We start from the raw sequence: 22,832 nt of genomic DNA, 5'->3' as shown, positions 1-22,832 counted from the left end.
CCGAGCTCGATTTTTGTCCGTCTCCGTGTCTTCCTGCCCGTCATCTCTGTGCTCTCTGCTGTGGCCTGCTGTCGCCTCCACCCCATCTCCCTGGCTGGAGCGCCAAGCCTTTGCCGGCTCCGACTGCCGCCCCATCTCTCCTCTGGCCCCACCAACAAGACTTCATTGCCTTGTCATTTTCCTGTCCGGGCTTTCCAGCTATCTTCCTCCTAGAGGTATTTAAGGGAGAAAAGTAAGAAGAGAGAAAGGGAAAGGAAGGCCAGCAGTAAGTATAAAAAGGTTAACAGACCCTGGTTAGGTTAGTCAACCCAAAGGGGTAGTGAGGCAAATACCCAAATAAAAGGTATTTATTTGGGGTGGAAGCTTATAAGTTGCAAGGCTCTAAAGAGTCCAACTCAAGGTACCGGTTGCGGTACTTCCTCACCAAAATCTGTTGCCACGTGTTTTTTGTTGTTGTTGTTGTTGCTGTTGTTTTTAAGGATTTGTTTTATCTATTTCTCTCCCCTTCCCCCTGTTATCTGCTCTATGTGTCCATTCACTGTGTGTTCTTCTGCGTCCGCTTGCATTGTCAGGTGGCACTGGGAAACTGCGTCTCTTTTTTATTGCGTCATCTTTCTGCATCAGTTCTCCGTGTGTGTGGCGCCACTCCTGGGCAGGCTGCGCTTTTTGCACATGGGGCAGCTCTCCTTGCAGGACGCATTCCTTGCACGTGGGGCTCCCTTATGTGAGGGACACCCTTGTGTGGCACGATACTCTTTGCACGCAGCAGCACTGTGCGTGGGCCAGCTCACCACACAGGTCAGGAGGCCATATGGACCCTCCATATGATAGGCGGGTGGCCCTATCAGTTGAGCCATGTCTGCTTCCTGTTGCCACGTGTTGAAGCAAAATGGTGGGTGATGTCTGTGAGTGTTCAGCCTTCCTCTTTCCTCTTAAGTCTCCATGGGCCCAACTTCTTCCAATCTCAATTGTAGGCTGGTGGGCTCTTTTCTTTCAGCTCAGTTGCTCAAAGTCAGTTGTAATCTATCAGGCAAAAGGTTCATCTCTCATCCTCGGGCCACAGGATCGAAGTCCTCTCCTCTCCCGTGTCTATGGTGCTCTCTCTATTCCTCTGCGTATATTCTCCTGTATTCTTCTTGAGTGAGTGTCTGTTTATGTAGCCCACAAAGGCAGTGGGGACTCAAACTGAGTCACCCTAATGACGTGGTCAAATCAGAGCCCTAATCTTAACATAATTTCATCAAAGGCATCTCAGCTGAATCTAATACAGTCAAAGGGTATCATGCCTAGAGGAACAGACCAGTTAACAGATATAATCTCACTTTTTGGAATTCATAAATAATCTCAAACTGCCACACTGGTTCTAACTCCATTTATCAGGTAACTCCCTGGATAAGTTTGTGCAATCCTTTTCTGTCTCTGAGCCTGTATTAGTCAGCCAAAGGGGTGCTGATGCAAAATACCAGAAATTGGTTGGTTTTTATAAAGGATATTTATTTGGGGTAGAAGTTTACAGTGACCAGGCCATAAAGCATAAGTTACTTCCCTCACCAAAGTCGTTTGCCACGGGTTGGAGCAAAATGGCTGCTGACGTCTGTCAGGGTTCGGGCTTCCTGGGTTCCTCTCTTCCTGGGGCTTGCCTCTCTCCAGGATCATCTGCTCTGCTATCTCCACCAGGCCAGCTGTAGACTATCAGGTGAATGCTTGTTTCTCTTCCTGGGGCCTTCTCTCTTTCCTCACGACCAAGCTCCTCTGTGTGCTTACTGCCCAGGGCTCCAGCTCAAGACTCCAGCATCAAAAACTCCATCACCAAAACTCCAACAAACTCCTCTTTTCTCTGCGGTGCAACGTCCTACAGATGTGGCCCAATCAAAGCCTTAATCATTTAATCAAGTAAAAGTAAAACCTCTGAATCCAATACACTTTAATATGTCCTGAGGAAAAGACCAGTTTACAAACATAATCCAATATTTTATATTGGAATTCATCAATAATATCAAACTGCTATAGGGTCTCAGTTTCCTTATCAATAAAGTGAAGAGAGGTTAGACTAGCCGTCTCTAAGTTCCCTTTTACTCTAAGAGAGTCATCTAGGAGAGGATCCGGGGCAGCGGTGGGGGTGGGATGGGGGGAGAGATGGTTCTCCAGAGAAAGAGCTCAACGTGGTAGTGGGACAAATGGAGGGTCTTCTCAGGGGGGTCTTCATCTCTTTTTCCCAAGAACCCCTCCTTCTTCCAGCCCACCTGCACAAGCTCTGGGCCCCTTCCTCTGACCCAAAGCCCTTCCTGCAGGGGGCTAAATGAGATGCAACCTCCTACCTTGGGTGAAAGTCTCCCTGTGGGTTCCCCCTTGGTGGGAAGAGAATAGTGCAGAGAACCGAGGGAGCAGGAGATCAAGATGCCAGGAGGACTGGGAAGCCTCAAAGTCCTCTTGAAGAAGCAGAACCTCTGGCCAATGTAAGCAGTGGGGGAACAGAGATCCAGGTGTGTGCACAGGTAGCAAAAGCCCATCAGAATGCAATGAAGAGTGAGAGAACTGGGGCTGGAAACACCGAAGAGACTGGTGGGCCCAAGGGGTTGGTTTTGAATTTTCTTTCTCCCCTTCTGTTCCTTTTTTCATCCCCCAGATGAAAGAAATTTTGATGTTCTCATGTAGCTGAATAGGCCGAGAAGACCCTCTTTTTCCCTCTCCACTGAGACCCCAGTCTAACTATGGCCATCTGGGACACCCAAGGGTCATCTTAGGGAGATGGGGGGGTGCTTGTCATCACCTGACATGGGCCGTGGGCGTTTCTGTTGCTGCCTGTGGGCTGCACCCCGATTCCTTTGAAGCAGAAGCCTATCTTCCAGACAACCCCTGGAAGGGGCGTCTCACAGGGTGGGGGTAGTCTCTAGCCTCTGCTCTCAACACCGCTGCGGACCTCTCCCTTGGGTTTGGGAGTAGAAGGGTGTGGGGCTAAGAGGCGGCATTTGGGAGAGCAGGAAAAGTGATCTGGCATCCTCACTTCTCTCCCGTTAGGATCAGGGCCCAACAATAGACTGCTTTTGGTGAAGGAACGCTAAAATGCAAGCTTGGAATTCCAGGTTCTAGTCCTGGCTCTGCAACAAATTAACGGTGTGACTTTGTGCAAATCTCTTTCCTTCTCTGGGCTCCATTTCCTTCATCTGTGGAATTCCCGGCTTGGCCCTTGGGACTTGCCCCTCGGTCTCTTTTCTTGGCTCCTCCCTGTTCCCAGCCTGAGGGTTCTAGCTCTGGTACGGAGAGCAATGACGTCCTGGCCTATTTGTGGCTCAGCCTGTGTCTGCTCCCCCTGCTCCTCCCACACTGGGCCTCCGGCTGGCTCAGGCCCGGGCTCTGCCCTCCCGGTTCAGCAGCTGCCAGTGCCCCACGTCCTGCTGCTTGGGCCCGCTCTCCCAGACACTAGCCATGCCCAGGAGAAGGAACTCTCCCCCCCCGCTGGGATGCCTCCCCTGCCGGGACTGGGCTCTGAAGTCCTGCCCAGCCTGGGGGGCCCGTAGGCCATTGCCACTGCTGTGCCGCGACATGGGCCTGCAGAACGCGCTCTACACCGGCGACCTGGCGAGGCTGCAGGAGCTCTTCCCCCCCCACAGCACGGCCGACCTGCTGCTGGAGAGCCGAGCTGCCGAGCCTCGCTGGAGCTGCCACCAGAGGGGTGAGGGGCCGGGCACAGCCGGGGCCCCGGGCTGGATGCGGGTGGGGGTGGCCTGCGTCAGGCACAGAGGTACCAAACGCTTGAGGTCGAGGAGAAGCCCTTGGTTGTTTCTCCCCCACCCAGAAGCAGGTCCAACAGCCTAAATCTTGGCCCCGGGGTAAGTCATGTGGAGCCCAGAATAGCTCCTGCCGGACCTCGTGGCCAGGGCAGCTCCGAGCTCAGGGACACAGAGACCCTCTCCCTCCATCTGCCTGTTTTCCCTTCCTTCTCTGCTCCTCTTCTCCGGCTTTGGCCTCGACCTCCCCTTCCCCACCGCCCTCGCTCCTTTCCCTCATGTTCACACTCTGCCCTCATGAGCTGGTGGTCTCCAGAAGATTGCAGGGGGCAGGGAGAGCCCCCCAGTGACAGACACGCCCTCTGTGCCAGGCTGGTTGAGAAGCCCCACAGAGGGTCTGGAGAGGGTCAGGAACCTGGCCAAGGCCCCATCGTCGTCCGCACGGCCTCGGGACCTGCCCTCGACTTCTGGCAGGCGGTGCTGGTGGGGGACGTGGGCTCGGTCTCCCGCATCCTCGCGGACTCCGGTTCTGGCCTGGCTCCCGATTCCGTCTTTGACACCAGCAACCCAGAGCAATGGAGGGATTTCCGCTTCAACATCCGCGCTCTGAGTATGGGCCGGGGGCAGGGGTGGGCTGAGCGGGGGAGGGGGCGGCTGGGAGAGGGAGCCTGGGCCCGTTTCTTCCCAGGCCCCATTTGCTGGCAGCCCGTGGCCCCCGCTGCTGGGAGTCTGAGACCCGTGCCCCTCTCTCCCCCTAGGGCTCTGGTCTCTGACGTACGAAGAGGAGCTGACCACCCCGCTGCACGTGGCAGCCAGCCGTGGCCACACCGAAGTTCTGAGGCTGCTCCTGAGGCGACGGGCGAGGCCAGACAGCGCCCCTGGGGGCCGCACTGCCCTGCATGAGGCCTGCGCCGCTGGGCACGCTGCGTGCGCCCACGTGCTGCTGGTGGCAGGGGCCGACCCCGACGTCCCTGACCAGGATGGGAAGCGCCCCTTGCACCTCTGCCGGGGGGCTGGCACCCTTGAGTGAGTGTCCCTTCACCCAATCCCCTGTTCCACTCTGAAGAGGGGCAAAGAGATCCTCCCTGGGGGAGACATGGGAGACTTCAGGGTCTGGGAAGGAGGAGCAGGGGCTCAAGGTCAGTGGTCAGGATGTGACTACTCCCAAAGCTGTCCAACGATTGGCCCTGCGCATTTGGCATGACCTTGGGCAGTTTTCTGGTTCCCTGGGTAGGGAGGGGGGCTGTGTCAGGGGCCCAGCTTCAGTGAAGTTATCTGCATCTACCATGGGAAAGTGGTGTTGCTGGGAAGTTTCATTATCTTCTGAGCGGATTCTATGTACCAGGCACTGTGCTAAGTACAAGAGCAACTAAGCCACAGTCCTGCCTTCAGGGAGCTTATTGTTTAGTGGCTGTAGACTGAGGACCAGAGGCCTCCAGGCAGGGCATGCTGTGGTCCCTGAGGGCAGGGTCTGGACCTACATTTGGCAGGTCTAGCTTTTCCATATCAGATGAATGGGCTCGAGGGACTGTCACAGACCAGACTTACAAGAGACTGATGAATACACCCAAAAGTGACACTTTATTACTTCCTGTAGGGAATATTCCTTTGCAGTGATCCAAATAACTGTGGCCTTGTATACCGGAAATTTGGGAGGCAGGATGAGCCCTCACTTACAACTCTTTCTGTGGGCATGGAATCCAGGTAGGGGGAGCCTTGGCAAATCTTTCATGACCTGCCTACAACAGAGGCCCTCTCTTTGCGGGCTGCACACGCACAGGATTTCACATCTTGCCCCATTTTTGATCCTTGTTTTTGATCCTTGGGTTCCCCTTTCGTGCCCTTCTCCCTCCATTAGTCTCATCAGCCCTCAGAGGCTTCCCTTGACTTAATCATGTTACCACTGAAGATGGGCGCTCTAGCAGCGTGGTCCAATAGAAATAGAATGCGAGTCACAGAAGTCATTTTAATTTCTCAAGGAGTCCCATTAAAAGTAGAAAACAGACAAGTGAAATTAATTTTAATAATGTATTTTATGTCCAAAATGTCATTTCAACATGTGATCAGTATTAAAAAAATAACGAATGAAGATATTTTCCATCCTTTTTTTGGTACTACGCTTTAAAATTGATAGGCACTTTACATGTACAGCACAACTCAATCAGAAGTATTCAGTAGTGCTCAACAGTGACGGGTGGCTAGTGGCTTCTGGATCAGAGAGGGCAGTTCTGTACCACCTCTCACTTAGCTCTGGTCATGTTCCAGGCAGCCCCCCTGAGATCACACTCATGGATAATAACTCCTCCCACTCTTTAGTAAACAAATGTAATGAAAAAATTATAATGGAGAATCTCAAGCATTTAGCAAGGTAGACAGAATAATACAACAGCCCAGGATGGTTCACCCCCTATGCTATCCACTCCCCTCGCCCTAAGTGTTGTGTAGCAGCTCTTCAGGCACTGTCTCAGGTGCTGCTCACGATAGCCTCGTGTGGTCTATGTAGCGCTAATTACTCCCACTCTACAGATGAGGAAACTGATGCTTCATTTTGGTGCACGAGTTACTGCAATTCCCCGCGTCCCTCACAGCATAGACTATCGATAGTCTGTGAGGACCATCCTGAAGTAAAACCGGTTGACACATTCTGGTTTTGTTGTGCATTGTCCACTGCTCCCATTTCCATTTGGGTCCATCATCTAAGCTCCCTGCTCCCGTCCCAGCAGGCAGAGTCCTCTCTGGTTTCCTTAGCTGTGAGACATGAGGGTAACCAAAGAACCTACCAGACAGTGTCATGGGGATTAAATAAATTCAGATGTGTAAAGCCCTTAGAACACTGCCTGTTGTAAAGCCAGAATAATGATTTGTCACGTGTTTTCTCATTGAGAAGTTAGTGGACGATGCCCACGGAGTGTATTTGCAGTTTAAAAGAGGACATTGCTGCTCCTAAAGGACATTGCCTGATTGACTAGTGACGGGCAGGATGGAAGGTGAGGGGCGGACAGGAACCGGAGCTGCCCAAGGCTGCCTAGTGTTGGCTTTGGCTGCTCATATTATCTGCAATGCCAGGGCTGAAGGGCTCTGCCCTCTGTTCCTCTCCTCTGCCATCCCGCCCCTTCCTAGGTGTGCAGAGCTGCTCCTGAGGTTTGGGGCCAAAGTGGATGGTCGGTCCGAGGAAGAGGAGGAGACGCCTTTGCATGTGGCGGCCCGGCTTGGCCACGTGGAGCTGGCGGACCTACTTCTCAGACGGGGGGCATGCCCCGACGCCCGGGATGCCGAAGGCTGGACACCCCTGCTGGCCGCCTGTGATGCCTGCAGCCCGTCTGCAGTCGATGCCGAAGCCACCGCCACCCGCTGCCTCCAGCTGTGCCACTTGCTACTCGCGGCTGGGGCGGACGCGGACGCTGCGGACCAGGACAAGCGGCGGCCCCTGCACCTGGCCTGTCGCCACGGCCACACAGCCGTCGTCGAGCTGCTCCTGTCCTGTGGCGTCAGTGCCAACGCCATGGACTACGGGGGACACACGGCCCTACACTGTGCCCTGCAGGGCCCGGCCACGGCCCTGGCCCAGAGCCCAGAGCATGTAGTGCGGGCTCTGCTCAACCACGGGGCTGTCCGAGTCTGGCCTGGGGCCCTCCCCAAGGTACAGGGGCTGCTGGGGCAGAGAGGGGCCCATGGATGGTGTGGGGCCCCGGAGACCCAGGCCCATGTCCCTGCTTACTTCGGAATGAAGTCCAGACACTTGGGCACATAGATTAGTTCTTTTTCCCCCGTCTTTCATGCCACAATTAAGCAAAGCCCAAAGAGGGACCCAGGCCACCAGGCAGCACATGTGTGGGTTGTGACCAGATTATAAAGGATCCAGAAAGGAGTCAGGACTGATGCAGGTGATAGGGAGCTAAGGGTCTCCATCCAGGGAGTCAGTGGAGAAAATTGTGTTTGAAGAAGCTCTGACCAGTGGTGGGATCAGTTCAGTGATGCTGGATAGGGAAAAAAAGTTCTCCCAGGGCAGGAGTGATGAGCCCATGCCTCACTTTCCCACTTGCAAATGCACATGGTCCAACTTCTGAGAGCTTAGCGGGACATACCCATTGCACAGACCAACAGCCACCCAACTGACACCTGTTTTATTTTTATTTTTTTGAATTAACACATTTTTAAAATTAAAGTTAATAGACCACATAGACTGTTACATTAAAGAAACATAAGAGGTTCCCATGTAACTCACTCCCCACCCCACAAACTGACATCTGTTTTAATGCTAATTTTCCATCTATATCTTATTTTGCTATATTTTTCCCTAAGAAGATTCAACTTCAAGTCCTATGCTACTGGTGCACTCACAGGCGGGGAGGGGGGTGCCTTGTAATATGCCTTAATGGAAGGTTCGAAGGTTCCGTGATGTGTGTGTGTGGGGGGGAGGTTATATAATATCAGGGATGGCATGGGGCCTGGGTGCGGAGACGGGGGGCACCTGTACTCAGAGGGGAGCGCGTCCTTGCAGGTGGTCAGGAAGGAACGAGTCTCTGAGGGCAGCTGGGTGTGGCAGGCCCCCTCCCGCCCCGCCTCGGGGATTGCCTGGCCCCACGAGGTCCTGGGCGCAACCCCTCAGTCTCCGCCCCTCCCCTTGGCTCACAAACGTACACGCATCTGTCTGGATTCCTAAGCAAGACCAAATAATTAAACAACCCGAGAGTTCGGCAGATTGGTCTCCCCTTTGGGAAAATACAAGAAAATCAACAATTAACACTAATTAATCTCCTATTAACACCAGATAATTAGGAGACGAGCAATTCCCTGTAATCTGACGGAGGCTCTGACAGCTAATGATTCCCCACCGGGGAGGGGGCGGGAGGAGAAGGCAGCGGGCGGCAGGAGTACCTCAGCCCCCTCCCGCCCCGGGCTCCGCCCCCACCCGCCCGCTGGGAGCTGGTCCCGCAAACAGCCCCTTCCAGCCTTGAACCAGGTGATCGAAAGGTGCGGGCAAGTGTCAGCATCCATTTTCCAAGATCTGCAGCTGCCCTTCCTCCCCAGGCTTGGCTGGGGTTCCCCACCCTGGATGGCCGGGCAGGGAGGCCCCCAACAGCGTCTGTGATCCTACGTCGGCCCCAGAAAATTCTGGGAGCTGCCACTTTGGACCCGGAGCTCAGGAGCCCTGGATCTAGGGTCTGGCCTTGATGCCTGTTCCTGTGACTTTTAGGCAAGTCCTTAAAAGTCTTTGAACCCCAATCTCCTTGCATGTGATACAGACTCTACCTAACAGTGGTGAAAGGGTTGTAGGAGCACAGAGGGTAATAGCAGAAGCAAACACAGCCCTGATGACACATCAGGCCCGGGGCTAGGGTGCTCCATTCGCTCCCTCCATCCTCTCAACCACCCCTGGGGTAGGCGGTGCCTAAGACGGGGTTCCAAGGCCAGACACACTAACCCCGTGGCCCTGGGCAAATCCTGTGACCTCTGTGGGCCCCAGTTCTGTAAAGTGGAGGAGGAAGGATCTGGCGGGCAGACAGGATGAGTGAAGTGCGGGGGGCGGGAATCAGGCAGCCTGCATGGTAGACATGAGGAGCAGGGAAGAAGTCAGGTGCAGCAGCCTCTTCTTCCTGAGCTCTAAGGAGGGGTGAGGTAAAGAGGCCGGTCCCAGGGAGCCGGGTCTGGGGCAGCTTGGGGAGACCGCAGTGGAAGATGGGGGCTGCTTTTCCAGTTGCAGGGCAAGAGTCAGGGCCTCATGTAGGTACCCCACTTACCCCAGGGCCCCGTTCCCTAGCCCAGGCCTGGCCTTCACCTGCTCACTGCCCACCAGCACTCCCAGCCTGCCAGGCAGAAGAGTCCCCTGTCCTTTTAACGTAAGTCCATGACCCTCCAATTAAGTGCAGTTGTGTGGGTTTATGTGCACGGTGCTGCTTGGGAGATGGTACATAGCTACTCTCAGATATGAAAACTGGTCGTTGACCACTGCTCAGAGTTTGAGATCCAGCAAGTGAAAGAGTGGAGAAAGCAGGAAAATGGGAGGGCACGATGGTATCCTTGTGTCCTGTCTCCATGTGCAGCCGCCTTCCTGACCACCAGGACCGCCCTGCCACAAGCTGCTCCTGCTGCATGCCTCACTCCTCAGGTCTCCTTTCTGGGCCTTCTTGGCCACTTCACATCAAATGGCGCTCTCCCCAGCCACTCTCAACCTTACCCTGCTAAGCTGTCCTTGCGAAAGCATGTCTATAAGTAGTTCTGTGTTTATTACGTTTTCCCTCTGAAATATAAGCTCCCAGGTGACAAACAGCTTGTCGGTCTTCTTTACTGCTGTATCCTCAGTGCTTGGCACATAGTAGGCCATCAGGAAACTGTTGAATGAATAAATGAAAGAATCTAGCCCCAAACTCCCCTCCAACCTGATCCCCTGACCACTCCCATCAAACCCTCCACTGCAGCTGCGTGCAGTCCTGCTTCAGCCCTTCTTCCTGAAGTGCCCTCCTGAGATCTACTCACCTTTCCCCACCTCTGGGAAACCCACTCTGCCCCTCCAGCTGCCCTCCTCTACATCCCCATTGTCAGTGTGTCTCTACCCCTCACTTGACATTTAGCAGATTTGGCTGTATAATTTGTCTTCTTGGACCAGGAGCTCCAACAACAGGTCAAGGGTTCCATTCCTATCCCACAGAAAATCCAGCAAGAGCCTTGGAGAGGGAGACAGAAGGTTGGGCAAGAGAGTGTCAGCATTGAGGGCAAGGAGCCACAGTGCCTGGTTTCGAATGCTGGAACTACAACTTGTGATTCTGGGCAATTTTACTAGCTTCTCTGTGCCTTGGTTTCCCTTCTCTGTATGGGAACAAGAGTCCACACCTCGGAGGGCTGAGGATAAAAAGAGTTCATACATGTGAAGCGCCAAGAAAAGTGTCTGGCACGCAGTATGAGCAGTGCAAGGGTGTGCTGCGAGCTGTCTGGGAATCCTGTGGAGGCTGACTGGGCACCGGCAGTGTGGGTGACCCTGAGGTTGTCGCTGCCTCTCTGCCCCCCGCCCCCAGGTGCTGGAGCGCTGGTGCACGTGCCCGCGGACCATCGAGGTGCTGATGAACACCTACAGCGTCATACAGCTGCCCGAGGAGGCCGTGGGCCTGCTGCCCCCGGAAACACTGCAGGTCAGACGCCAGGGCTGCTTCAGGAGACCCTCCCTCCCTCCCTAACACTCACGGAGCCTGGCCCAGAGAGACTCCCACCTCCTACAGGGAAGCTCCCACAGACCCCCACTTTGTCCCCAAAGAAAATACCCAGAGACCCTCTCACGGCCCAAGAGAAGAAAACTCACGGAGTGGACACCCCAAATATTCCTGTCACCAGCCTCCTCTGAGGAGCAGGTGCCGCTTCCCAAAGCCTGCCTCTTACCGAGCCCCATTCCGCCCCCAGAAGCACCACCACTTCTATTCCTCCCTCTTCGCCTTGGCGAGGCAGCCAAGATCGCTGCAGCATCTGAGCCGCTGCGCGCTGCGCTCTCACCTGGCTGGCTACCTGCCCCACGCCCTGCCCCGCCTCCCCCTGCCGCCCCGCCTGCTCCGCTACTTGCAGCTGGATTTCGAGGATGTGCTCTACTAAGGTGAGTCCTGGGGGCTCACCTTAGCGGGGGTGGGGAGTAGGCAAGAGAAGGGTGGGAGCAGGCCTTGGCCAGGAACCAGCCCTCCTGACTCCAAACCTGTCCTTCCAAACACCCAGCGCCTTTTGGGAGAGCCTGGAAGCAGGCACCCCAGTCCCAGGGTGTGCCTGCCTGCCCCTCACAGGGCCCTGAACCCAAGCCTGAGTGGAACCAACCCCTGGCCGAGGCGCCCTGTCAGCACGAGGTCCATTTCAGCGCTAAGGCACAGGTGCTGGGATTCCTGCCAGAGAGAGAGGCAGAGGCCATGGCAGCAAGGCGACGTTTCGCAGAGAGAGAGATGGGACTCACAGTGAGAAGATACCCTCCTCTTGGGGGTCTCTCAGGTGCTCGACTCCTGAGGCCCCACTCGAGCCCATCCTTGTGTCATAAATCCAAACTCTGTATGCACATTAAAAATCTCCAGGCCTGGACTGTTTGGTGCTGTGTCCAGCAGGGCCTTCCTCTGAGCTGGCTCACCCACCAGGGAGTCAGCTGCAGACTCTGTGTAGGCAGCTTACAGGGGTCCTGCTGTATCTGCCCCGCAAAGCGGCTCCCAACCTTCCCCTGTGATGTCACCATCCTCCCCTCCCGCCCCGTGCAAGGGTGGGAGTGGCCGCCAGGGGACAGAGTGTCAAGAAGGCCTGAAGGAGAGCCAGAGGCCGGGTAGAGCAGAGCGGCTGTGGACATGAAGGCAGTGAAGGTAGCTGCGGCAGGATGGGAAAGGGTGAGATGGAAAAAGAATGGGAAAGTGGGGCAAACCGGCTGGAACCACCCCGGAGGGGTGATGGATGGGTGAGGGGAGCATTAAAGACCCAGGTTTAGAAAATAAGTAAGCAAATAAAATGATACCTATTGCCTGACAACGAAGGTCAGGGATCACGGGCTGCACAGCCGGTTCTGGTCTCTATTTGCTCTTTTTTAAATTTAGCTTTGTAGTGGAAAGAGTGCTGAGATGGGTTAGAGGACCTGGGTTCTAGGCTTAGCGTTGCCATTAGCTTGTTGTGGAACATAAACTTCTTTGCCTCTCTGGGTTCAAGTTTCCATAAAAGAGGGAGAAGGAAAGGGTCCCTAAAGGTGTTGGCAGTGCCAGGATTTGAAGAATCTGCAGGAGACCCCAGCAGCTAGGAGCCGGCGGGACGCAGTTTACCGGAGCCGCAGAACAGCCAATCACGTGTATGGTAGTGCGTGACGTCAACGGTCACTGGACAGATTTCGCTGGGGCCGGGGGTGCTGGTGCGTCGCACCTCGAGCCTTTCCCGCCCACCGCGAGGCGGGGAAGGACGGGCCCGGGAGAACGCCGGGGAGCGCCGGCCGGCCTGTCCGGCTGCAAGCCAGAGACGGGGAGAGGGGGACCCCGAACGCTGCCAGAGGAGGGCTGCGAGGGGGCGGAGGCGAAGAAGCGAGCCGAGGCCGGTGAGCGGGCCCCTGCTTCCCACGCTGACTCTCGCGGCCAGACGCGGGGCCCGCCCAGGGTCGGGGGGACAGAGGGCGGCCGTTTTCAGAAGGGGCGTCCGGGCCGGAGCCCAGGCGCCCAGGCGGGAGGGGTCGACCGTGGCCGGCCCCCTGCAGCTCTGGAAACTCCAGGCTGGACCTGGGCCTGAGCGCACAGGCCCCACCGCAAAAGGGCGAGACCAGGGCCATGAAGCAGCGGGACTGGCCGGCGTGGGGGCAGGAGACGGGCTGGGGGAGGCCTGCCCTGGCGAGTTATACTTACTGTAGAAGACCTGCCTGGGGCGTCTCCAGTCGTGTCCCAGGGTGGGGCCCTGGGGGGTATGCCCTGTCCGTCACTGGTTTGCTCAGCTATGCTCTAGGCATTGCAGGTACAGGGCATACAGATCCTTCCTCTCTAGTCCCCACTATAGTTTACTTTCTATTAGGGAGAGGGAGACACTAAATAAGTAGATGAGAAGAGACTAGATATTATTAAGAAGTACTACGTTGAGAAATGTCAAAGGGTGCTGTGACAAGTGTTTAGGGGTTATTTTAGATTGGGTGACAGGGAAACTTCCTTTTTGAGGAGGTGATATTTAACCTGAGAACTGGATGACGAGGGCCAGCGTGTGAACAGAGTGGGGGAAGAACAGACCATGCAGAGGGAATGTGGATTAGACTCTATTAGAGGGTTTTAAGCTGCGGAGTGATTGAGGTTTTTATTTTGTGGGGTTTTTTTTTTTTTGCTCACCCCCCCTTTATCAGAGAAGTTGTGGATTTACAGAACATACAGGGTTCCCATACCCCACCACCCCACGACCAACACCTTGCATTGGTGTGCAACACTTGTTACAATTGATTATAGCACTCTTTTTTTAAGGAGGTACCGGGGATTGAACCCAGGACCTCATACATGGGGTGCAGGTGCTCAGTCACTGAGCTGCTTCCCCAATAGCACATTTTTATAATTGTACTATTAATTAAAGTCCATGGTTTAACTTTAGCGTTCACCATTTGTGTAATGCAGTTGCATGGTTTTTAAAAAAAGTTTTTAGTCTGTTACCATATAAATAGTCTAACATTTCCCCTTTTAATCACATTCAGATAAGTATTTCGGTGCTGTTCATTGCATTCACAATGTTGTGCTATCATCACCACCATCCATTGCCAAAACATTTTCATCATTCCAAACAGGAACTCTGTACATTTTAAGCCTTAACTTCTCATTCACTATCCCTACCATGTCCCCTGGTAACCTCTATTCTAGATTCTGATTCTATGATTTTGCTTATTCTAATTGTTTCAGATCAGTGAGATCAGGCAATATTGGTCCTTTTGTGTCTGACTTATTTGACTCAACATGATGTCTTTAAGGTTCGTCCATATTGTCACATGTATCAGGACTTGATTCCTTTTTATGGCTGAGTAATATTCCATTGTATGTATATACCACTTTCTACTTATCCATTTATTGGTTGATGGACATTTGGGTTGCTTCCATATTTTGGCAGTTGTGAATAATGCTTCTATGAACATCAGTGTGAAAATATCTGTTCAAGCTCCTGCTTTCAATACTTTGGGGTATATACCTAGTAGGGGGTTTGCCATGTTATATGGTGGTTCTATACTTAGCTTTCTAGGGAACTGCCAAACTGTCTTCCACAGTAGCTGCACCATTTTACATTGCCATCAGCAATGAATGAGTGTTCCTCTTTCTCCATGTCCTCTCCAACACTTGTTTTTGTTGTGTTGTTTTTTAAGATTTGTTTTTTATTTATTTCTTCCCCACCCCGTTCCCCCCCATTATCTGTTTTCTGTGTCCATTCGCTGTGTGTTCTTCTGTGTCTTCTCATTAGGTGGCTCTAGGAACCAATACTGGGACCTTCTGGAGTGGGAGAGAGGCAGTTACTCTCTTGTGCCACTTCCGCTCCCTATTCTGTTATGTCTTCTTATTTTCGCTCTTCTGTGTCTCTTGTTGCATCATCTTGCTGCGCCAGTTCTCCATGTTGGCCAGCACTCCTGCGCAGGATGGCTTTCCCGCTCTGGGCGGCATTCCCACACAGGGCGGCACTCCTGTGCGGAGTGGCACTCCTGCATGGGGCAGCACTCCACGTGGGCCAGCTCTCCACTCTGGCCAGCTTGCTGTGCAGGCCAGCATTCCTGCATGGGCTAGTACTCTGCCTGAGCCAGCTTGGCCTCACCAGGAGGCCCTGGGCATTGAACCCTGGACCTCCTGTGTGGTAGACAGGAGTCACTTGGTTGAACCACATCAGTTTCCCTAACACTTGTTTTTTTATTGTTGGGGTTGTTTTGTTTTGGTTTTTGGGTTTTGTTTGTTTGTTTTGTTTTTTAATAGCAGCCATTCTAATGGGTGTGCCATAGTATCTCACTGTAGTTTTGATTTAGGTTTTAAAAGATCTCTCTGGCTGCTGAATGGTTTGGGAGAGGGGAAGGAGATATAGAATATGAGAGACCAGTTAAGAGGCTACTGCAGTAACCTAGATAAAAGCTAGGATAGTAGTAGGCAAGATTTAGGATCCTTTTTGGAGAATTGATGGGACTTGCTGATGGAGTGGATGTGGGGGACTGAAGTAAACAATAATGCAAGATGACTCCTAGTTTTTTTTTAATTTGAGCAACTGGATGGATGGTGGTGCTAATTATTAAAATGGGGAAGATGTGAGAAGTGGATGTGGCTCAAGAGATTGGGCTCCTGTCTACCATATGGGAGGTCCAGGGTTTAATTTCCGGGGCCTCCTGGTGAAGGCCAGCTGGCCCGGGCAGAGTACTAGCCCATGCAGGAGTGCTGGCCTGCACAGCAAGCTGGCCGGAGCAGAGCTGGAGCAGCAAGGTGATGCAACAAAAAGAGACATAGAGGAGAGACAATAAGAGACACAGCAGACCAGGGAGCTGAGGTGGCACAAGGGACTGAGTGACCCTCTCCCACTCCAAAAGGTCCCAGGATTGTTCTTGGTGCCACCTAAAGAGAAGATAAACAGACACAGAACACACAGCGAATGGACACAGAGAGCGGACAATGGGGTGGGGTGGGGTGAATAAATAAATAAATAAATAGATCTTTTTTAAAAAAGATGGGGAAGATGAGAATGGAGCAGGGGTAGGGGAATCAAAAGGTCTGTTTTGGTTATATTAAATTTGAGATGCCTTTTAGACATCTCAGAGGAGTGTCAAAAAATCATTTGGATATATAAATCTAGGGTTCAGAGGCAAGGGCTGAGGTGACTTCCAGGAAGATGGCAGATTAGAAAGACAAGGTACTCTCTTCTTTCACAGAAAAATAGCTAGAGGACAGGCAGAAACAACCTGGAAAAAAATGTTCTGGGGTTTAGGACACGAGGGGAAGTTTGGACACCACCCAGAAGAGAGAGGGGCACAGGAAAAGAATCTCAGCTGAAAGACTGTGAGTAGAAGCTGCAGCTGCAGCCACCGGTGCCCCTCTCCCACCCTATGAACAGATAATTTTGAATTTTCTGGTCTTGGGCCCTGCCACTATGGACAGAGGGGGCCACAGGGATCAACCTCCCCAGAAAATGGGGGAGAGTGGGATGCAGCCTAAGGCTGATTTAGCTTTTGGCCAACAAATTTGGTCCACTGTGTCCCATGAGTCCTTCCAGGCCAGCAGGGGCCACATCACTCTTTGCCCTGGGAGTCGGCACGAAACTAATGAGATTGGACCCTGTCAATCACCCACTCTACTGACCGGGACTGGTTGTTGAGGCTGTAGAGGATAGTGGAATTATTTCCTACCTGGGAAAAAAGTGGGCTCCCAGCAAAGGTTGAAGAACAGCCTCTAAGAAAGTTTGAAACACAAGGCTTTTAGCCTCCAGGCAGGATCCTTTATCACATTATTGCTATTGGTGTGTGAGCAAACACACTCCAACCAGACTTTGAACTGAGAGGGCTGTTGGAAGAGTGCCATCTGCTGGCGGGCCAAGGAAGTGCATGTGAGGAAATTTAAGAAAGAGGCTTTTTCTGGCCTTTACAACCTCCCTCCCCAAGGTTATTGGAAGCAGGACTGCAACCTGTTACTAGGTCAATGGCATTTGAGCAACTAACAGGGACAGAGAAATTAAGCATCAGAGTAAACTCACCATCATAATGAGATGCCCAGATATCAGCAAAAAATTACAAGCTATACTAAGAAAATGGAAGAAATGGCTCAAGCAAAGGAATATAGCAAAGCCCCAGATGAAACACAGGATATGAGACAACTAATCAATGAGATTCATACAAATTTCCAAAATCAAATGAATGAGTTGAAAAGCAATATGATAAAGTAATAAAGGACATCAAGAAGACACTGAGCACAAAGAAGAATTGGAAAATCTGAATAGAAAAATAACGAGCTTATGGGAATGAAAGACATGATAGGTGGGATAAAAAAAAAAACACATTAGAGAGAGCAGATGTAGCTCAAGTGGTGGAGTGCCTGCTTCCCATATACCAGGTCTGATTGTTTTTTTTTTAAGATTTATTTTATTTATTTCTCTCCCCTTCCCCCCCCACCCACCCATTGTCTGCTCTCTGTGTTCATTTGCTGTGTGTTCTTCTGTGTCCACTTGTATTCTCGGCAGCACCGGGAATCTGTGTTTCTTTTTGGTTGTGTCATCTTGCTGTGTCAGCTCTCCACGTGTGTTGTGCCGCTCCTGGGTGGGCTGCGCTTTTCTCGCTGGGGGTGGCTCAATGCAGGGCGCACTCTTTGTGCGTGGGATTCCCCTATGTACACCCCTGCATGGCACAGCACTTCTTGTGCTCGATAGCACTGTGCATGGGCCAGCTCACCACACGGGCCAGGGGGCCCTGGGTTTGAACCCTGGACCTCCCATATGGTAGGCGGACACTCTATCAGTCGAGCCATGTCTGCTTCCCCCAGGTCCGGTTTTGATCCCCAGTACCCCCTAAAAAATAAACAAATTGAGAAACCAACTCTCATTGGGAAGCGGATGTAGTTCAGTGGTTCTGAGCTTGCTTTCCTATGTATGAGGTCCTGGGTTCAATCCCCAGTACCACGTAAAAAAAAAAAAATAGAGGCATACAACAGCAGACTTGAAGTGATAGAAGAAAGAGTAAATGATACAGAAAGCAGAGTAGCTGAAATTGAAGAGAGGAAAGAATGAAAATTGAGCAGGGGCTCAGAGAGCTGAATGACAATATGAAACACAACAACACATGTGTCATGGAAGTTCCAGAAGAAGAGAAAGGAAAAGGGGCAACAGAATATTTGAGGAAATAATGGCTGAAAATTTCCCAACTCTCATGAAACAAATGAATTTACATGTCTAAGAAGCACAGCATATCCCAACCAGAATAAATGTGGACAGACCTACTCTAAGACACAACTACTCAGAATGTCAAACATGAAAGATAAAGAGAAAATTCTGAGAGGAGCAAGGGAGAAGCAAACTATCACATACAAGGGATGCCCAGTAAGAGTTAGTGCAGATTTCTCATCAGAAACCATGGAAGTAAGAAGATGGGTATGATATAATTAGGATACTGAAAGAGAAAAATTGCCAACTGAGAATTTTATTTTTTTTAGGTACCAGGGATTGAACCCAAGACCTTGTACGTGCAAAGCAGGTGCTCAAACACTGAGCTACACCTGCTCCACTAGCCAAGAATTTATTACCTGGCAAAATTGTCCTTCAAATATGAAGGTTAGTTTAAAATATTCACAAAAGAATATACACAAAAGAAAAAGAATAGCAAACCGTTCCCAAAGCAAGCAGAATGAAAAAAATAATAAAGATTAGAGCAGAACTAAATAGAGTTGAGAACAACAACAACAACAACAAATGGAGAAAATCAAAAAATGAAAATCTGGTTTTTTGAGAAGATCAATAAAATTGACAAACCCTTAGACTAATAAAGAAAAAAAGAAGATACAAATAAATAAAATCATAAATGAAAGGGGGGGATATTACAACTGACCCCACAGAAATAAAAAGTATCATAAGAAGATACTTTGAGGGAAATGGACTTGGCCCAGTGGTTAGGGCGTCCGTCTACCACATGGGAGGTCCGCGGTTCAAGCCCCGGGCCTCCTTGACCCGTGTGGAGCTGGCCCATGCGCAGTGCTGATGCGCGCAAGGAGTGCTGTGCCACGCAGGGGTGTCCCCCGTGTAGGGGAGCCCCACGCGCAAGGAGTGCACCCATAAGGAGAGCCGCCCAGCGCGAAGGAGGGAGCAGCCTGCCGAGGAATGGCGCCGCCCACACTTCCCGTGCCTCTGATGACAACAGACGCGGACAAGGAAAAAAGACGCAGCAAAAAGACAGAGAAAAAACAGACAATGGGGGAGGGGAGGGGAATTAAATAAATAAAAATAAATCTTAAAAAAAAAAAAAAGAAGATACTTTGAGAAACTGTTTGCCAACAAACTACACAGCATAAACGAAATGGACAAATTCCTAGAAATGCACAACCTACATTGACTCTACAAGAACTTAACAAACCAATCACATTTAAAGAGACAGAATCAGCATAAAAAATCTCCCAACAAAGAAAAGTCCAGGTACAGATGGCTTCACCGGTGAATTCTACTAAGCATTGTGAGTAGAATTAACACCAATCCGGTTTAAACTCTTCCAAAAAATTGAAAAGGAGGGAAAATTATCCAACACATTTTATGAAGCCAAGATCACCAAAGCCAGATAAAGACACTACAAAAGAAAACAAAATTGTAGACCAATCTCTCTAATGAATGTAGATGCAAAAATTCTCAACAAAATAGTTGCAAATAGAATCCAACAGCATATCAAAATAATTTTACACCATGACCAAGTGGGATTTATTCCTGGTATGCACGGTTAGTTCAACATAAGAAAATCATTTAATGTAATATAGCACATTAACAAATTGAAGGGAAAAGAAACACTTGATCATTTCGATCCTTGCAGAAAAGGCATTTGACAAAATCCAGCATCCTTTCTTGATAAAAACACTTTACGATAGGAATAGAAGGAAAATTCCTCAATATGATAAAGGGCATATATGGAAAACCCACAGCCAACTTTGTGTTCAGTGGAGGAAGGTTGAAAGTTTTCCCTCTAAGATTGGGAACAAGACAAGGAAACCCACTGTCCCCACTGTTATTCAATATTGCGCTAACAGTTCTAGCTAGAACAATTAGACAAGGAAAAAAAAAAAAGGAGGCATCCAAATAGGAAAAGAGGAGGTAATACTCTCACTATTCATGAATGATATGATCCCATATTTAAATTTTGAAATGCCTACAACAAATCTACTTGAGCTAATAAACAAGTTCAGCAAAGTGGCAGCATATACGATCAACATGCAAAAATCAGTAATGTTTCTGTGCACTAGTATTGAATAATCTGAGGGGGAAATAGGAAAAAATTCCACTTACAATAGTAAAAAAAAATGACTAAAATACCTAGGAATCAATTTAATCAAAGAAGTACAGGACCTATATTCAGAAAACTACAAAACAATGCTAAAAAATCAAAGAAGATCTAAACAAATGAAAAGACATTCCATGTTCACAGATTGGAAGACTAAATATCTTGAAGGTATCAATCCTACCCAATCCTACCCAAATTGATCTATAGATCAAAATTGCAACAGTTTACTTTACAGAAGTAGAAAAGGTAATTACCAAATTTATTTGGAAGGGAAAGTGCACTGAATAGCCAAAAGCATTCTGAAAAGAAGAGCAATGTGGGAAGACTCACTGCCTGAGCTTGAACTATATTACAAAGCTACAGTGGTCAAAACAGCATGGTATTAGCATAAAGATAGACACATTGATCAGTGGAATAGAATTGAGAGTCCAGAAATGAACCCTCCCCCCTATGGCCAACTTGTTTTTGACAAACCTACCAAGTCCACATTACCAAGACAAAACAGTCTTGTCAACAAATGGTGCTGGGAGAACTGGATATCCACAACCAAAAGAATGAAAGAGGACCCCTATCTCACACCATGTGCAAGAATCAACTCAAAATGGATCAAAGACCTGAATATAAAAGCCAGGACTGGGCAGTGGACTTGGTCCAGTGGTTAGGGCGTCTGTCTACCACATGAGAGGTCTGCGGTTCAAACCCCGGGCCTCCTTGACCCATGTGCAGCCGGCCCCTGTGCAGTGCTGCTGTGCGCAAGGAGTGCCCTGCCACGCAGGGGTGTCCCCCACGTAGGGGAGCCCCACACTCAAGGAGTGCGCCCTGTAAGGAGAGCCACCCAGCACAAAAGAAAGCGCAGCCTGCCCAGGAATGGTGCTGCACACATGGAGAGCTGACACAACAAGATGACGCAACAAAAAGAAATACAGATTCCCGTGCCCTGACAACAACAGAAGCGGACAAAAGAAGATGCAGCAAATAGACACAGAGAACAGACAACTGGGGTGGGGAGGAAGGGGAGAGAAATAAATCTTTTAAATAAATAAATAAATAAAAGCCAGGGCTATAAAATTACTAGAAGATGTAGGGAAACATCTTCAAATCTTGTGGTAGGTGGTGGTTTCTTGGATCTCACACCCAAAGCATCCACAACAAAAAAAAAAAATAGATAAATGGGAACTCCTCAAAATTAAATAACTTTTTTGGGAAGCAGATTTGGCCCAACAGATAGGGTGTCTGCCTACCACATGGGAGGTCTAAGGTTCAAACCCAGGACCTCCTGACCCGTGTGATGAGCTGGCCCACACGCAGTGCTGATGAGTGCAAGGAGTGCCACTGCCATGCAGTGGTGTCCCCTGTGTAGGGGAGCCCCACACACAAGGAGTGCGTCCCGTAAGGAGAGCTGCCCAGCACGAAAGAAAGTCCAATCTGCCTGGGAATGGCACCACACACAGAGAGAGCTGATGCAGCAAGATGACGCAACAAAAAGAGACACAGATTCCCGGTGCTGCTGACAAGAATACAAGCAGACAAGGAAGAACACACAGTGAATGGACATAGAGAGCAGACGGGGGGGGGGGGGGGGGGGGGGGGGGGCGGGGGGGGGAGAAATAAAAAAAAATCTTTTAAAAAATTAAAATAAAATTTAAATTTTAAAAATTAAAAAAAATTAAACACTTTTGCACCTCAAAGTACTTTGTCAAAAGAGTGAAAAGACAGCCTACTCAAAGGGAAAAATATTTGGAAATCATACATCTGATAAGGGTTTAATATCCATGATATATAAAGAGATGCTACAACTTAACAATACAAAGACAAGTGACCCAATTTTTAAAAAATGGGCAAAAGACTTGAATAGACAATTGTCCAAAGAAGAAATACAAATGGCGAAAAAACACATGAAAAAATATTCAACTTGCTAGCAATTAGGGAAATATAAATCTAAGCTACAACGTGATATCATTTCACACCTATTAGAATGGCCACTATTAAAAAACCAGAAAACTACAAGTGTTGGAGAGGATGTGGAGAGATAGGAACACTTATTCACTGTTGGTGGGAATAGAATGGTACAGCTGCTGTGGAGGACTCTTTGGTAGTTCCTAAAGAAGTTGAAATTGATTTGTTATGTGACCCGGAAATACCAATGCTAGGTATATATGCTCAAAAGAACTGAGAACAGTAACATGAACAGACATCTACACACCAATGTTCATAGGGGCATTATTTACAATTACCAAAAGATGGGAACAACCCAGGTGTACATCAACTGTTCAATTCATAAATAAACTAAACTGTGGTGTAGACACATGATGGAATATTATGCAGCTGTAAAAAGAAATGAAGTCGTGAAGTATATGACAACAGGGATGAACCTGGACATTATGTTGAGTGAAGCAAGCCAGGCTCAAGAGGAGAAATGCTGTATTGTGCTATTATGAACTAAATAAGTGTGTAAACTCATAGTTAATAACTGGAATCTAGGTCACCAGAAAATAGAATGAAGTTAAAGAATGGAAAGCTAGAGGGTTAACCTCTGCAGAATTGTTAAAAAGTTTGTTTGTTATCTTTGGAAATGAACAGAAAAGGTGAAAGCACAACATAGTGTTTGTAACTACTAGTGCTATTATATGGTATGACAGTGGTGAAAAGGAAAGTCTAAAATAATGTATATTACT

General features: G+C 50.0%; 1 protein-coding gene across 3 annotated transcripts; it reads left to right on the top strand.

Annotated features, from left to right (window-relative positions):
- Positions 1–3,691: 3,691 nt before the first annotated feature.
- On the top strand, positions 3,692–21,718 carry ASB10 (ankyrin repeat and SOCS box containing 10). 3 transcript variants are annotated; one of them, XM_004458288.4, is made up of 6 exons: positions 3,692–4,338; positions 4,487–4,754; positions 6,849–7,368; positions 10,742–10,855; positions 11,121–11,307; positions 12,381–21,718. In XM_004458288.4, the coding sequence occupies exons 1-5, from the start codon at positions 4,026–4,028 to the stop codon at positions 11,304–11,306; spliced, it is 1,401 nt and encodes a 466-aa protein (XP_004458345.2). In that variant the 5' UTR covers positions 3,692–4,025; the 3' UTR covers position 11,307; positions 12,381–21,718. The 3 variants fall into 3 exon arrangements, with proteins under 3 accessions (XP_004458345.2, XP_004458343.2, XP_004458342.2); XM_004458286.4 differs by lacking the exon at positions 12,381–21,718 and adding an exon at positions 11,489–11,774; XM_004458285.4 differs by lacking the exon at positions 12,381–21,718 and adding an exon at positions 11,424–11,774.
- Positions 21,719–22,832: the final 1,114 nt, after the last annotated feature.

The sequence above is a fragment of the Dasypus novemcinctus genome, chromosome 5, assembly GCF_030445035.2.
Source record: "Dasypus novemcinctus isolate mDasNov1 chromosome 5, mDasNov1.1.hap2, whole genome shotgun sequence".
In the NCBI taxonomy this organism is placed as follows: domain Eukaryota; kingdom Metazoa; phylum Chordata; class Mammalia; order Cingulata; family Dasypodidae; genus Dasypus; species Dasypus novemcinctus.
The sequence above is the reverse complement of the archived record's forward strand: the minus strand, read 5'-3'. Positions and strand labels throughout refer to the sequence as shown.